At 45.5% G+C, this 17774-nt stretch overlaps 2 protein-coding genes across 3 annotated transcripts in view; both read right to left on the bottom strand.

The window, feature by feature from the left end:
* Positions 1-337, bottom strand: part of LOC131105301 (doublecortin domain-containing protein 2-like) — a 15658-nt gene extending 15321 nt beyond the window's left edge. The window contains exon 1 of the mRNA XM_058053285.1: positions 1-337. This exon is cut by the window's left edge and continues 158 nt beyond it. Within this exon, the coding sequence (XP_057909268.1) occupies positions 1-129 (129 nt within the window). The 5' untranslated portion in view covers positions 130-337.
* Positions 338-1751: 1414 nt separating this feature from the next.
* Positions 1752-17368, bottom strand: slc6a3 (solute carrier family 6 member 3). Of its 2 annotated transcripts, XM_058053286.1 has the most exons (16): positions 17067-17368; positions 16379-16501; positions 15809-16019; positions 15122-15253; positions 12898-13108; positions 11494-11632; positions 11105-11239; positions 10423-10526; positions 9466-9590; positions 8115-8227; positions 6835-6963; positions 6638-6737; positions 4787-4887; positions 3483-3650; positions 3301-3372; positions 1752-3217 (listed from the first exon to the last, which is right to left on the bottom strand). In XM_058053286.1, the coding sequence occupies exons 2-16, from the start codon at positions 16463-16465 to the stop codon at positions 3194-3196; spliced, it is 1851 nt and encodes a 616-aa protein (XP_057909269.1). In that variant the 5' UTR covers positions 16466-16501; positions 17067-17368; the 3' UTR covers positions 1752-3193. The 2 variants fall into 2 exon arrangements, with proteins under 2 accessions (XP_057909269.1, XP_057909271.1); XM_058053288.1 differs by lacking the exon at positions 11105-11239.
* Positions 17369-17774: the final 406 nt, after the last annotated feature.

The raw sequence follows: 17774 nt of genomic DNA on the forward strand, positions 1-17774 counted from the left end.
CTCGAAATTGCAGACTCTCTTCTGGTTAATGACGATCCTCCGAGCCTCGTAGTACGGGTCCCCGTTGCGGTACATGAAGACGTTCTTCACCACAGGTTGGGACAGGAAGTTGGGCTTCTCCGAACCCATCTGGGCGCCTCAAAGTGGCTCCGCAAACGACTTAAAGCGGCTTTTATGGTCAAGTGTGATCCAGACTGCGGGCCAGGAAACTGCAAGCCATCAAAGGGCACTAAAGGAAGTCCATGTGACCGACCGGCGTCCCTCCACCAAGACTCTTGGTCTCTCGTCGTGCGCACTGCTGCGCCAAGGAGGACCTCTTCCAAGGCGCTCCCTCTCAGGAGAGCTCACCTATCGGGATGTGTCTGTGGCAACACGCAGTATTTCCCACCCTCAATCAACAGGTAGAGCTGGGGGGGGGGGGGGGGGGGGCAATTAGCACATGCTGTAGATGTGCGGCAAACGGCAGCGAAGAACAGCGCAAACTGCGGAAGCAAAAGCCAACCACGTATGACTTTACGTTGCTTCCAAGTGTGCAGCGCAGGACGCAGGATGCTTTAATTGGCACCGAGAGACCCGACGGAAACCACGGGTTGCCAGACACACCCCGAAAGAAAAACATGTTTGTTGTGTGTACTATTGTGCAGGAAAGCCAACATTTCATGCTGCATTCATCCCCAAAGACAATCCCTTTATAGAAGACTTCATTCCACAGTGACACGCAGTCACATGGCAGCATGTGACGCTAATTAAACTAATTAAACCACTTCGATGCCATAAATGAACTCAGATGAACGATCAGTCCACCATAACTGGACTATGGCTCAAACCACATGCAGTTACAGGTTGAAGCCACTAGATGGTGCCAGAGTTGTGTTCAAGTCACAGGCCTGGCGAACAGATATCATAATATGAAACTTATTATGCAATAAGGTCGAGGTTCATTTTATTAAAAACTTTTAGGATATACAGGAAACTCACTAATATTATGTCATCATGCAGGAATAGTTGTTTACACGTCAACAACTATTGTTTTATATCCCAAGTGTGAACATTTATGAATCTACAGAGAGATGTTCCAGCCGTGATCCAAATCCACTGATTGTCAGGCCAACATTAGAACATGTGCCTGCCCATAACATGAGCACCATAAGCACCATAACCATCGTGACCACCATAACCATCGTAACCACCATAACCACCGTAACCATCATAAGCACCATAACCACCATAACCACCATAACCACCATAACCATCGTAACCACCATAACCATCATAACCACCATAACCATCATAAGCACCATAACCACCGTAACCATCATAACCACTCCACCCGCCACACTGGTGCATTATATTGATTAGGAATGCACGGATAGCGTGATGCTGAGTCCCCCCCCAAGACATTTTGGAGTTGCCTTTTATTGGAGCCAACCTAAGGAGCATTGAGCAATAATCACGCTGCCTCAGCAGCTTCTGCCAACGCCACCAGCAGGGGATGACCAACCAAGTTGCTAGACGTACAGCGCCTGGGTCAGCGGGTGGGGGGTGGGGGGGGTGGGGGGGGCACCGTGCTGTCAATCAGGCTGTGAAACAGTACAGAGCGAGCATTGGAACATGAAGGCAGAATAAGGAAGCAGGAAGGGGAACACCCCCTGTCACCTGACTTCCTGTGTTGTGTAGAAAAGTCAGGAGAGCGAAGTAGAAATAACGAGGAGCAATGGCAAAGTACTGATTGTAGTAATTGTACTTTATATGACACGTGAAAGAGCACAAGGCACAATACAGCAGCACAGGCATACAGTTGGGGGCGGGGCTATAGCGGGGCTATAGCAGGGCTAGCTAGCCTGCCATACGTTGACTGCACCACAATGGCGACTCATCTGCAAAGGGCTTGGTTATGTTTGCTCACACAAACGTTTGTGTGGAACGTCACGTGTGAACATCCCCACTATGCATCAACTCCACAGCAACAACCACTTTTACTGGACTGTGAATGTCATGGATGGTTGGTCCATCTTGGCACGATCATAGAATACAAAGAATGGCTCTACAATACACAACCTCACACACACAATATACTAGCGTATGTGTAGTATATTTACATCTTGGAACGGACATTACACACCATATGCAGGTCAAACAGCAGCTTGGAAACAGTCTTGAATGAAGTCAAATGAAAGAATATTGCCTTTATTGATTGAAATGTGACATCTGTCAAGTCAGCGACAGAAGATGTAAACACTAAGAATAAAAAGGAAGATATTGTGGTCCAGTCAAGGTTACACCGGAATGACATTTAGCTTCATCGCTTCCAAGGAAAATGTATCAATCGGCAAATCTTTGCTGGTGTACAGCAGCAGTTGGGCTAATTAGTTATTAATTAGTTATTCATCAGTGCAGATCAACTACTGTACACGGCACTTTGCCAAAGTACCTTGAACTGCTCGTACGGAACATCGACTCGTGTGGATGACGACAACGATGTGCGACTTGACAAGATCCTCAACGTCGTTATTTGAAGTAAGCACATTCTCGTATCACAATGATATTCCGATCATATGATCATATTTCTATAGAAGCTTTCAAAGCTTTATTCTCAAATCCAACGGGATTACGGGATTAGTGTTGGCCTCCTTCATATTGATGACTCATGTTAATTATTTTTATGATTATTTCAACCAGCTCTTTTGGATCGTTACTAAAGCCGGCCTATATCGTTTATAGACTTGCGCTCCTGTTAATACTTGACATGTAAACAAAGATGACCGCAGTCGTTAACAGTCGTTAAAAGAAGACACGGATGGATGGAATAAATTCGATACAGGCATAATTTTCTCTTCTATTAGGACTTGATCCCCAAAAGGTCATAACGCCTTTTTATTATGAAATGAAGCTTTTTGAATGGGTGACTGAAATACAAACCCAAAACTGCCAACGGCCTCCCGACCACATTTTGGACACCCCCTCACTTGACTGGCTCTACTGATGATATAAGTTCACGATTACAAGTGCAATGTCAAACCAGAACGGGTTTACACAGCTTCACACGTGCACAGTTGAAATGAAATCACACTACAATTTCTTACAACTTTTTTTCTGGCACTTCTAAACTCCGCAGCTTCTTGCTCTTCAGACCTTTGCTGTGCAAGCATCCAACGCTCCTCTCCTCATCCTGACTTTAAAGCTATCTTGGCGCTCAGACAACCAGCCAGTGGTGAAGCTGTGGAGTGAGACACAACGAGGCCATTAAATAAACGTAAACACGCAAATCTGTGAGGACCATAACAGGAAGTAAACACTTACACTGAACTGACGAACTTCCCCGTTGTCGACCAAATGGTGCTCTGTCTCTGGGGTGATGGCATAAGCCAGTCTCTGTAGCAAAGGGTCACAATTATGTCAATAAAAGACGAAATACATTTGACCATGTGATGACTTCACGTGGTAGAGCCATGTGGTAGAGCCACGTGGTCGCTCCGACTTACATCACAAAACTTTCCAGGCAGGGTACAAAGTTTATAGAAGGCGTAAAGTGGCACCATGGTCATGGAGGAGATGGCCAGACACCATCCCAGCGCGTTCGCCCAGGGGGGGAAAATGTAGAAGCCGTAGTTGGGGGGGTTGAACGTCGCAAAGCTCACTACCACCATGAACTAAGAGAGAAAGCATTCGTTCAGATTTAGTACAGATTTATACATGACTGCTATCACTGGTCAATCAGGTCACTGGTCTACGGTGCTGAGTCACACCGTAGGACTGGAACCCTGGTCAATCAGGTCACTGGTCTATGGTGCTGAGTCACACCATAGGACTGGAACCCTGGTCAATCAGGTCACTGGTCTACGGTGCTGAGTCACACCATAGGACTGGAACCCTGGTCAATCAGGTCACTGGTCTCCAGTACTGAGTCACATCATAGGACTGGAACCCTGGTCAATCAGGTCACTGGTCTCCAGTACTGAGTCACACCATAGGACTGGAACCCTGGTCAATCAGGTCACTGGTCTACGGTGCTGAGTCACATCATAGGACTGGAACCCTGGTCAATCAGGCCACTGGTCTACGGTGCTGAGTCACACCATAGGACTGGAACCCTGGTCAATCAGGTCACTGGTCTACGGTGCTGAGTCACACCATAGGACTGGAACCCTGGTCAATCAGGTCACTGGTCTACGGTGCTGAGTCACACCATAGGACTGGAACCCTGGTCAATCAGGTCACTGGTCTCCAGTACTGAGTCACACCATAGGACTGGAACCCTGGTCAATCAGGTCACTGGTCTACGGTGCTGAGTCACATCATAGGACTGGAACCCTGGTCAATCAGGTCACTGGTCTCCAGTACGGTTGTATTTGTTGTTTTAGAGAAGTAAAGAACTGTTTGATGTTTGAGGTGTCACTAAAACATCAAATATGGACGCCAGTCATCGTTCTGATTGAATTTTCTTCTCTGCAGGAAAGGCTGGTTCTCTCTGGTTTTTGGTGGAAATCAGGTGTTTTGGCTGAAACTGCCAGTTTATAAAGAGCCAAAAAGCTAAAAATAAACTTTTTTCTGATGAAAAAAGAGAGTCTAAAGTTTCTTTACGTGATTCCAATGTTAAATATTCTGTCTTGAAATTCATCAAAATGCCCCAAAAGTGGATCTCCCTCCTCTGAACATGGCTGGCAGTCCAGGAGTCAAGAAGCCAGTTTTATGACGATAGCGTCTTACATCTTCTGGCTTTTGGTCAGGTTGCATCCAGTCCCTTGCAAGGACAGTATAATTTTTCCAGTCTTTGATATTTACTCACCAGGAGAAAGCACGGGCTTACAAACTTCCAGCAAAGCCTCCAGTATCTGCCAGGCCTCTGACCAATCATCTCCTCGATGTCGTCACTGAAACGGTCCACTCCTGGGACCACGGCACACAAAGCATTGTGACATGAGGACCAGAGAGACACTTTTCACTGTCAAACCGACTCGCTAAAAGCTAATCCTTTCTTTTAGCTTGCATGGGAAGACATTCTACAATTTCAAAGCTGTTCCAGTCGGGTATTATTTCAGGAATAAATGTATCTCAGAACATGACAGTAGTTGTTCTAGTATTACCTGGTTTGAGAGAAAGCCTACCACATTGCAAAAGATCATTCCAACGTGTTGTTGTTAATATAATGAGTGAATATAGTGAACATAATCCCGAATCTCAGGAGCCCTCCTTCCCAGAAGGTACGTCTCCCTGCTAAGGTTTTATTCGGCTGGACAGCAGAACGAAAGACCACAGTGGGCAGGGTTTGGAAAGGTTCTTGTCATATAAGAAAAAAAAGGCCCACAGAGGTCTCCAGCTTGATTTATCAGGCCTGCCAAGGTCGAGACCCACCAAAGTGGGGCAATACGGAGCCGGCTGCCTGGGGGAGAGTTAGTATGAGTATTGAGTAGAATATTGAGGCCGAGTGGGAATGTGAAAAATAACCCAAGATAGAAGTTCAGGTCTGCCGTTTCTTGACCTTCAGTTTGTTTTCATGTTTCCAAGTGGGTGAAGCCCATCATCAACACATACTATGGACATTAAAATTCATCAACTCTGGCAAAATGCACAAAAACTAGCAAGCCTTTAAATCTAACGTCAACTCCTCCACTAAATGAATAAACAATGCATGTTGACATAGAATATGAAGCTCATTCCCAACCAGTGTGATGCATTCGTATTCGTATGTCGTGTGCCAATACGGATGTGAATGACATATAACGATGTCGGAGATGACTTGAACGCACCACAGCTGTCAGCCTTGACAATGTGGCTGACAGCCAGCTGAGCAGTTCATGACAAATGGGAATTCCCTGTTTCCCACATGCCCTTAACTCTGGGAGCTGGACAGCAACTGCTAAGTAACACAAACGTCACAAACGCCACAACAAAACACCCAGCTGATGAAGTCACGGAGTCACAAGCACAACGCCGTGCACGTCGGATGCTCTGGAGCCAGCGTTGCAGTTGAATACTTTATAACATAGTAGTATTAGTATAGTACTACAATGAGCTGCATACTCTTGCTTGTATTTTTAATGTCTATGATTATATACCGTATAACATACATTATACATGCATGTTGTATGTATGTTACTTGTCAGGTATGTGACTGTACGGCATGCCTTAATATTATTATTATAACTGAATTATCATTGATATTGTTGGGTTATGTTGTTATAATATTAGTAGAAGTTTAACATGTGTAGCAATGAAGTGTATATTGTATATGTGTATATGTGATGTACTTTAATGTAACATTGTATGCATGTGTGAAATAAACGAAGAAAGAAAGACATATTTAAGGTAAACGAGCCAATCAACCGTAGCCCTTCACAACAGCCTCAATGAAAGATGTCAACATGAACACGAAAACACGCTGATCTTCATTGATGGGCAAATGATGCTCAGACCAGGTGGCACATTGAGCCCGCCAGGGACTGAAGGGGCAGCGGCCATTAGTGTTTGTTGATGTTCTAGTCGCCCTACACTTTGGCTTAATAGAACTAGGTCACATAGAGTCACAGCCCGCCATACAAAGATATTTCTCATCAGAACCTTAATACAACATCAGCATTGCTGGCCACGACAACATCAATCACCCCCCCGCCCCCCTTCATCCCTCAATTTCTCTCACCGTAAAACCACGCAATCCCAATGGCTTCAATAAGCACTCCAAACAGAATGGATGTCCCTGCCGCATAGTGGTCCAACAGCGTAAACACATACATCCCACCCTGGGGGGGCAGAGAGAAGGAGCATCATCCATCACATTTAAATATGTCTACTCGTGCCGTGTCACACCATTACCTCTCACTTGTGGTGAAAACTTACATTGGTGACACAGAAGAGTGAGATGAGGAAGGTGGCGACCACGATGAAGAGGGTAAACAGTTCTCGGTGCTTGTGGAGGAATTTGAACTCATCAATCAGCCCCGTGATGACAGACTCCATCCCACCCATCTACAAGACAAAGGAGGACTATTGGCGCTCAAGGCACGACTAAACTGGCAATGCTTACGACGCCACAAGGCATTCCCTTATTCATGGTATACTACACCCGGGGACACAGTGGACTCTTGGTTGTTGGCGTGAACTCGCCGACATTCATTGGTTCCAGGACCGAAACGGATGACCAAATCAATTTGAATGAGAATTTAAAGGATATAAAGGATATATGTTTTGAGATATGGACTCCTTTAGAGCAGCTACACACAATAACCTGCACAGAAAACTTTCTACATCTTCCAGAATCTGACACTACTCCAGCTGTGTTTCCTTGGATTTGTGCTTCCTGACAAAATGGTCTGTTTAAATTTTTTCCAGCCATGTCCCGCCTCTGGGCACGCCCACTCCGCTGTGATTGGTCAGATGCCCACAGTGCTTCCGAACTACAAACAAACCCCACTTTCTAATACACTTTTTAAGAAACCTGAAACTAAATGATGCCATGCTGTCTGATGTGACGGATTGTATAAATGACTGATCGTATAAATGACAGATCGTATAAATGACAGATCGTACAACTGACAGATCGTACAACTGACAGATCGTATAAATGACAGATCGTACAACTGACAGATCGTATAACTGACAGATCGTATAACTGACAGATCGTATAACTGACAGATCGTACAACTGACAGATCGTACAACTGACAGATCGTACAACTGACAGATTATACAACTGACAGATCGTATAACTGACAGATCGTATAAATGACAGATCGTATAAATGACAGATCGTACAACTGACAGATCGTATAACTGACAGGTCGTACAACTGACAGATCGTACAACTCACAGATCGTATAATTGATATATCGTACAACTGACAGATCGTATAACTGACAGATCGTATAACTGACAGATCGTATAACTGACAGATCGTATAAATGACAGATCGTATAATTGACAGATCGTATAATTGACAGATCGTATAAATGACAGATCGTATAAATGACAGATCGTACAACTGACAGATCGTATAACTGACAGATCGTATAAATGACAGATCGTATAATTGACAGATCGTATAATTGACAGATCGTATAATTGATAGATCGTATAACTGACAGGTCGTACAACTGACAGATGGTATAACTGCGTACTCACAGCACTGTCGATGCCCAGCGTCAGCAGCATGATGAAGAAGATTACTGCCCACACTGATGACCCAGGCAATGTTGCAATGGCTTCTGGGTAAATAACAAACACTAATCCAGCCCCTAAAGACAAGAAATGGAAGCATGATCAAATGACAGTGGAAGTAGTTTACATTCAATTATGTTACTGTACTGCGTTTACCATACGCATATGTTAAATATTGTACCGCAAAACATTCAAAGGGATAACATTATTATAAATAAATTATAGTAGAATAAATATTGTGCATTGCCTGATTTCAGCACCATGAACAGCGAAATGGGCGTATCTCAAGTAGGCAGACAGGAGCTAAGGGACCCCAGACAAGTACTGGATCAATAAGTCAAGACTAGACTGGGGGGGTTTACTGGGTTAGCCAAGTGTGTAGAGTGTAAAGCCGGCATGTCACCATGGTAACTCATAACTACACTAAACTCTAAACCTGGTGCTCCAACCGTTGGCCTGCTTTAACACCAGAGTACAACATTCTAACTACGTTTGTAGGTCAGACAACCTCAAGATCACCGCCCCCTAGTGGCCATGATCAGGATGTCATCGGTCCACCTAGTATTATATGTCAGCAATACTGAGTAATGATATGACCATGTATAAACGGGTCTGTTTTTTACTTATCGGGCAATGTGAGTGACTAGCAGTCAAATAAGACTTTGTACAGAGACCCCCCAGAAGAAAACCCCCCAGAAAATGTATAGCCTGGCAGAGTCAGCCCCCCCTTTCAATAAAACACACACACAAATTGTATTATTGGGATCAGTAAAATATGAAAACAATATGTACATCATTGAAATGAAGAGACAGCCGTCGTCCCCGCTGCTACTGGTGGTAACAGAGTTACTTTTGGCAAAGACAATCATTCTGATCTCCTCATCACAATCCATAAGAACGACTTACTCATCCTGGTAAAATACACCAGCTGGGATGGCTTCACTTTTCAATTTTGTGAGGTCAAACGCCGTCCAAGTGGTTAGCACGCAGGCCTCACAGCTAGGAGACCTGAGTTCGAGTCCACCCTCGGCCATCTCTGTGTGGAGTTTGCATGTTCTAAAAGCCGAACTGTTGCTCTCTTTTCTCATGTCCATCTTTTGGCGTCAAACCCAAAGCTTTCCAGTCTACAGTAAAAATAACGGAATTGGCTTTTGGAGGGGACGGCACCCCCAAGACTCCCCTATTCAGCCCAACATGCCCTCTGTACCCTCCTTGGCTTTGCAAACCATCTCTACATCACACTGGTGGAAACACGGCAAATGCAGTTGATTGACAGGAGGGAAATCAAGGCGGTTGAATGTACACAGCCACATACCATCTCTAGCAACCTTATCCAGGGGGACATTGTGCTTGTAGGACATATAGCCCAGGAAGGAGAAGACCACAAAGCCAGAGAAGAAGCTGGTTAAAGAGTTGATAGAAGTTGTGATGATGGCATCCCTGCATCAGTCATAACAAATCAAATGAATGGAAGAGTAAGAGAGAAACATTGTAAGATTAATCCATCGTTTCACAAAGTCCACAGTAACACAACCTAGCAGACACAGACATAGAAATATGTTTTATAATTCAAGTTCATAAAAATGGTCAATAGGACGAGTCACTGCTGTCTGGTATTCATGTAGAGCAGCTTCAGCGGGGCCCTCAACAACGTGGGCCCCCGTCCTCAGAGCTCCTGGTGTTCTCGTTTTGGGCACTTTGAGAAACAAGTGCACCCCCACAAAGTGGGATGGGTAAATAGTCACATCCACACAGGGACGGCTTCAGGCCAGATCACCGAGTCAAACGGTTGCAATACGAGCCCACCTCGTGTGGGACCGTGACCAGACAGAACCATGTGACACAAACTATGCATTGGTGTTGTCGTTACACATTGGATGATGGCTACTTTTGCTAGCTAAACTTGATGAAATTAGCTTACAGAAAGCCTAGCTAGTGCTAATATGCGTGTTTCTTGCAGTATGATGCTTGCCTTCTGGGGTGGAGTCATTATGCTAACCCCGTTCCACTATGCTAACATATTGCCACAGGACCTCCCAAAGTACTAACAGAAGAATCGTCATGGTAACGTGTCGGTTATGGGACAAGCAAAAAGAGCCAAAACCACAAAAAAAGCCTGCTCAATGGTGCTGATGCTTTTTTAAAGCATGCGACCATTTCCACCATTTTGGCCCCTGCTGTCCATCGCACAGCGGGGGGGTCAAAGACACGGCGGGTTTTCACCTGCTGCATTTGCGTGCGCTCGGGCAGCTTCCCATCTGCCGGTCTCTACCTGTAACAGTTGTTGCTGAATTTGTTGTAGCTGGAAAAGGCGATTAGCACACCAAACCCGACTCCCAGCGAGAAACAGATCTGCGTGGCGGCATCGATCCAAACCTGGGGGGCGACAGAACAGACGCACTTGTGTGAAGCAGCAAACAAAAGGCACAGGAGAGGAAAAAAGCCATTATTAGGGATAATTGCAGGAAACTCATTCAACGGCAATAGATGAAAGACGCTTGTGAATACGGGGGGGTAATTTTGCAAATTACTGCGACAAGCATCCATCTAATCTAATTCTCCAATGCATATCTCTTTTTCTTACTCTCTTTTTTCTACATAACTAAGTGTTTAGTTGTGGGTACTTGATCCCCTTTGCAAAAGAAGATAAATAAGATGTGAGACCTTTAAAGGGAACAGCAATTGAAGAACGGGTTGTTTAGGTTGCGGTCTTTACTGTAACTAGAACACACATCATTCCGTTTATGGGACTCATCCATCATTTTGGTGTCTTTTCTTATGAAAACTAACACGTGTTGTTATTGTGTCAATGTTCATATTTATTCAATAGATTGATCGTATTGTAATATATGTTACGGTATCAAGTATGGTAAAAATGTTGATGTTTGTAATCCTTTTCTATGCACCTCCACCTCCTGGTAGACCTGCACGTCCCTGGTCCACTCGGTCCTTACCTTGGCATCACAGAGCTTCAGCAAGTCTACGGACAGGTAGGCCTTAATGCCATCTTTGGCTCCGGGCAGGGTGACTCCTCGGATCAGCAGCACGGTCAGGACCAGATAGGGCATGGTGGCTGTGATCCACACGACCTGAGAGGGTCACCGAAGGCAGCGTGCAAACACACACGCATGCACGGACCCACAATTAGAACGGGTGCAGGCTGGATGTCAGATGGCCGCATGACAAAGATTCACCCATGCATGCAAGCTAGTTTGGGTGACTACCTCGTGGTGGTCTGTGAATGCTTTGTGTTTACCTCGCCCATCTACCTGGACGTACCAGGTTTTTGAGGATTTAGCGGTTCCACACATAACAAGTCAAGAAAATGGGAGGTAAAGTCTACCTTGCCAGAGGTCTTGACTCCCTTCCATAGGCTGAAGTAGAGCAGGACGATGACCACAGCCAGACAGGACGTCAGCTGCCAACGTGGTCGACCCAAATCGTCGATGCCATTGCTGTCTTGAATATGGAGGACTCCTCGCCTACGGGAATGAGAAGGCACACACTCTATGTCCTAACCTTAGAAGAGCAGAGGTGATAACGCAGTCCAGTGTTCCCTCGTTTATTGCGGTGGATAGCTTCCAAAATAGCCCGCAATTTTGTAGAAATCCACAAAGTGGCCAATATTATTTGTTTGCAATTATTATACGCGTTTAAAGGCTGTAAAAGCTCCTCAAAATACACTTTATACAATCTTAGTTGTTGAATTTTAATGATCAATCTCTTTATTGACTCACTTTATTCAGTCCCCTGACAAGCCTTTTCCCAGCGATGCTCAGCTGTTGCGTTTCTGTATCCTTGTTAAACCATATTGCTCCTCTTGTGGTATTTTAATCCTTCTCATAGCATGACCCGGAGACTGATTTACAGTATTCCAGAATGGCGCCCTAGCAAACTTCCAACCATCAAGGAGATTGATGACAATGGTCTACAGCCAATCAGAACACAGAACACATTGGGCGGGTTCTCCCTTAGCCGCTGTTGTGGCCTGCTACACTTACTGAGACCAACTGGACACGTCAACTCATGAGTATACAACGTCTTCTACTAGTAGCAGTAGTAAATACAGCAGAGCACCAATGAGATCGCTCCAAGGGACGCACGACACGATGTAGCGAGGCAACGCTAACATATTTAAACCAGTATGGAATTACAATGCGTGATTTCAAAAGAAAGATGACTGATGCCAAATGACTGATGCCGTGAGTGCAATCAGTCAAGGCCGACAGATGAGACTAAATAACGACTTTCACATGCAGTCAAATTATCTGCAGGTGCTTCCATGGAAATAGCACACCGCCATTCCGACTGGGATGGATGGGAAGCTTCACCTATCACAACAAAACAGGAATAGAAGACACCTGGCCAGCACCTGGTCACCAAGTACAACGTCTCTTACTTGATGGCTATGATTGGAATATTTCATATATTTTACATTTAGGCAACACGTGGGAACGCATCCACAACACAGCGTCTCATCCTCTGTCCAATGTCAGCAGGCAAGTCATCACATTGGGAAAAATATATACATTAACTATTGCATTAAGGCTGCACGGTGGTTGAGTGGTTAGCGCACAGGCCCCACAGCTAGGAGCCCGGAGTTCAAGTCCACCCTTGGGCATATCTGTGTGGAGTTTGCATGCGTGGCTTTTCTCCTGGTACTCCATTAATTTGTACAGTAACACCCAGCAAATATTGGTACATGCAGTATTACGTGTATAAATATACAATATATACAATGACTTACTCAAAGTACTCTTGAGCCGGGGTGGTCTTGTAAATGTCACTGCTGTTGTCGGCCCAGTTGGAGCAGTTCTGGCTGTTCCATGTGTTGTTGCAATGCACCCACGGGAGCTCGCCAGTGAAGGAGGAGAAGAGGTAGAAGAGCGCCCAGGAGATGATGACGTTGTAGTAGAAGCCAACATAGAGTGAAATGAGGATCACAGTGAATCCTACACCTGTTGAAGGGACGGGTCACATTAGAGCAGTGACCACCAGGCGGGACGCAAACCAAGCAGGAAGACTTTGGTGCCCCCGCTTGTATCATCACATCAAATGTTGGGGGGGGTTTAAGGTGGTTTTAGGTTTTACACGATGGAGTCTTGTTTGCAATGTGAAGTCAACCATCTAAATGGGATTATCATCACATTCAAACGGCACGCCCAAATCTGAAGACCTTGGACTTATCAACACTCCTACACTTTCTAGGGCTTCTAGGTCTTTCTGGGGCTTCTAGGGCTTCTAGGACTTTCTGGGGCTTCTAGGGCTTCTAAGGCTTTTTGGGCTTTCTAGGGCTTTCTAGCACAGTCTACAACTACACACAATTGTTAACCTTTGCCGTGGCTCACTGATGACTTTCTGGTGTGGATGTGATATTCATGCTAGAGCTCCACATTCCGTCATGGGGTGCCTCCACCCCCCCTTCAGATGCGTCGGTCCCAGGAGGAAACCAGCTTGTTGATCAGAACAATTATGTCAATATTGGCATGTGTATGTGCGTGTTGGAATAATTACTGTTATCCCCCCCCCCTCCCCCGAGAGGCAGAGAATGACAGTGTGTGAAGCGTGTGATTAGAACGTCAATGTCTTCTGTGGGACCCTGACAGACCGCACATGTTCACACACACAGAAGAGCCACACGAACCCGAGACACCTTCAGCCGCACAAGGACATCGGTTATTGGACACCAGGTAGGGGGACGGTGGCGTGCTGAGATGCAGCAGATGGTCTTTTCACAACATCTCAGAAGGATGCGTGTTGATGTCACATGACAGGCTTAGTAGAAAATACCAACTTAACACAAAGAAACGACATCCTTGGGAACTATTCTTTGCCTCCTTTTAAAAAGTACCTGTAGGAATTGTCAGCCGATGTCGGGAAACGACGTTCCGACAAGCGTCTAAAAGCCTAATTTTCATTCGCCTTCCATCTGAGTGCCAGCGGAACCTGATGTTCTGGGAGGATAAACAATGCCTGTCGCGGCTCGACACAGATGAGCGAACAAAAGGCGGACTGACGTGGACGGGCAAGCAAGTGGGCATGCTGGCAGCCGCACGGACATGTCGATATCCGAGGGAAGTCAAGTCGCTGACAGTGTAGTGGGCAGGCAGATGGCCTGATGGGCAGGTGGGTGACATTGATTGATTAAGCGGACAATGGATGCAGAACCCACACATGCACTGACACCCCATGGCACGTAAACCTACACAGTATACGCCAATCCTCGCTTTATTGCGCTCCATTGGTTGCGGACCCAGCCGTGGTAGGTTTATTTCCATGAAGTAGGATTCCTTATTGATGAATGGAACATTTTCATAGCAGTTGGAGCGTAGAAAACCTGCTTACGACCTTCCAAATAGCGTTTATAACATGATGGGAGCCATCTCCACATAACGGCCCTACAAGCATCTTTACAATATCGTAGACATCATAAAGAGACATTCAAGGGAAATAAGTACATATATAAGAATAAAGTAAGACTTGTGTTTTTATAACTGCATTCCCTCTGGGAGCAGAGTGGAGGGCAGACAGGAAGTGACGTCAGGCGTTCAGAGTGGAGTTTTGGCGTGATATGCGCCGCGACATTAACTGGGGATTATTGTGCCTGCCGTTGGATAATAAAAGCCCGTTGGTCCGGGGATCAAGTCGGTAACATTACTGACACCTAGTGATCAGTGTTGAGTACTACATGGCATTCACAGCGTCTTTGAATGCATCTTCTGAATGCCTTATATTGGTATTTTTCTTATTTATAGTGCACTTCAGAAAATGCTCAATTAATGCAAAAGAAATGTAAATATGCATATTTTTCAACTTCTAGGCCATATGCAACCACAAAACAGCACAATTATGAAGCGCATCCAAGCGTATTCAAGAGTCAAAGTGCATGTTGAGTACTATAAATTTGTATATGTTGCCCCCCCGATACCCCCCCCCCCCCCCACTAGGTGTATCTGTGTGTGTAGTCATACCTTTGAATATGGGACATATTTTCCAGACCCCCGCTGCCCCCTCTCTGTTGTACTGTCCCAAAGCCAGCTCCATATAGAAGAGGGGCATGCCCGCTATCACCATGAAGAACAGGTACGGCACCAAGAATGCTCCTGCAGCAAACACGCACATGAAAGAAGTTCCTTGTCAATCCCATGATGCAACATGCTGGGCCACGCTTCTGTCGGGCCTAAAAATGCAACATCGAGTGGCGGTCCCCGTTGAAACACAAACGCAACCCAAAGACGTCCTGACATGTACGGCGATATTCCACTTAGCAACATGCAGCGTCCCTCAGAACAGGGTGTAGACCTAATGAGAGCTCTATGTTAAACAGCCATAATTAGTGGCCGTGATTGTTGGGGATAATCTATTCACAACAGCTGGGGTTGCTTTTTTATCCTTATTTTCATCTCTGTGAAGGGTTAAAAGATTTGCAACGGCAACCAGTGTGCGCCAGAAGCTGACAACGGCACGCACACATGACACACCTCAGTTACACGTATGATCGAACACCACGAGAAGACGCTTGGAGCACCTCAAACGTTAACCTTCATGTTCCCCTTTTCAATAAAAACATAAACACAGACGTGTCACCACCACTTCGGTTCCACCCGAGCTGTTCTGAAAGGACTGACCCCCCCCCCCCCCCCCCCCCTCAACCTCACCTCCGCCATTTTTGTAGCACAGGTAAGGGAACCGCCAGACGTTGGCGAGGTCCACGGCAAATCCGATCACGGACAGCAGGAAGTCAATTTTCTTGCCCCAGGTCTCCCGTTCCTCCTCGCCGCTGGGGTTGGTCTGGGTGGCGGGTGGGGCCACAAGGGTGGTGGAGGTGAACTGGACCCCATTCTGCTCCTTCACGAGGACCAGCTCCACCTAGGGGGGTCGCAAGTTTGATCAAACTCGTTATCTTTAGATCTTTAGAGGAAGCCTTTCTACGGTTATCCCCTCTCATATGATATTACATGTACTGTATTATGTATTATCATATATGATCATGGATGATACTGCTTATGTGTTATATAAGCCAATGACATCCACTCACATGAGTCCTTGACAAAGACATTGGATATACTGTACATGTATATTTGTTCCAATTAGACACGATAAGGACTTCATGAAATAAGTAAATATTAAAACTACGGCTGTCAAATGATTCAAATTCAGGACTTTTATTCATGATCCTCTCAAGCCAATGCAGTTCATGTACAAGTACTACATACATGCGTACTGACCTCTTGGGGGCCCATGGCATTGGACAGGTTTTTTTCTGGGGCTACGACTGATGACATCAGGCTGATAGGGACTCTCTCCTTCAGCATGGGAGGGGGGGCACAGCTCTCAGAAGGTGAATGACACTGGTTGTGGAAGTGGGAGAAAGTTAACGAAAAGTATCACTGATGGACACGCCCACGTCTTGAGCTGCTTATTGTTGGGACCTGACGTGGTTTTAAAAACATATTAGCATACTTTGTTGCCTGCGTGGCGTGCAAAGGCAAAAGGGGGGGTGGCAACCAGCAACAGGAGGTAATGGCCAAGGACATGCATGGGGGGGGGGGGGGGCGTCTCACTGCACGCTCATTACACTTCACACCAGTTGATGGACACTTTGCTCACCTTGGTACGTGCCATACATGATCGATCTTATTGAAATATCATTTTTATGTCAGCACATGAACATGCTGTGTGTACAATTAGCAGCAGTTCTAATTTGTAGCAAATATTTTGAATTTAGCATCCATCTACATTTCCACTTCACTGTTCAACAAATAGCAAATAATAGCAATAGTGATTATTGGATGTATTTTATGTCATAACAAACAACATGGATGGCACATCTTCAGTTCAGGTTTTTTTCATGTTGCAAATGAAAAAAAAAAGAGTTTTTACATCATATTACGTTGTTTTCATTTGGGAACTCACCTTAGCCAAGGACCAGGTGAAAACTCCAGACAGTGTGGTCAGTCTACTTCCAGTGGTTTTTCGGTTCCTCTGTTTACTGCAAACTAGTTAGCATATTATTTACTGAAAACGTCCGAGTTGGAAAGCGAAGGAAAGAAAAATGGAGGAGAAACGGCAGGGAAGATGGAGGGCAAGGATGAAGATGCCAGTCTGGAGAAGTGCCAGCCTCCTTGGACACCTCAGATCCCCAGACGCCGGAGCACCATGTGGTCTGCTGCTGCTGTGGTGGTCTTGTCTGCAGGACCACTCTTGAAATATGAGAAACAATCACCAACACCCCCGACACTGTCACTCCCCCCCTCCCAGACCCCTCCCGTCTGTTCCCCCTCCTTCCCAGCCAAGTCAGTGTGGCTTCCCTCAGGGATGACGGACAGCATCTCTTTGGGAGTGTCAACTTATTTGGGAAAATATCATATTTCATCAAAATTAAAGCAGTTTTTTGTAATTTTCATTATTGTGACCTGAATGAATATATCCAGCAACAAAGTCCAAGAATTGCTCTTTAAAAGAAAATGGAGATGGGAAGATGATCATTTCATGCCACACTACCCCCCCCCAAAAAAAAAATAAAAATAAAAATCTATATATATACAATGTGTTTACTGTATTTAATGTGTTCACTTGATTGCAGTTGTTGCTGCTAAGCGTGGCCAACCACTTAGCTTCAGG

This window comes from Doryrhamphus excisus, chromosome 17 (assembly GCF_030265055.1).
Source record: "Doryrhamphus excisus isolate RoL2022-K1 chromosome 17, RoL_Dexc_1.0, whole genome shotgun sequence".
In the NCBI taxonomy this organism is placed as follows: Eukaryota; Metazoa; Chordata; class Actinopteri; order Syngnathiformes; family Syngnathidae; genus Doryrhamphus; species Doryrhamphus excisus.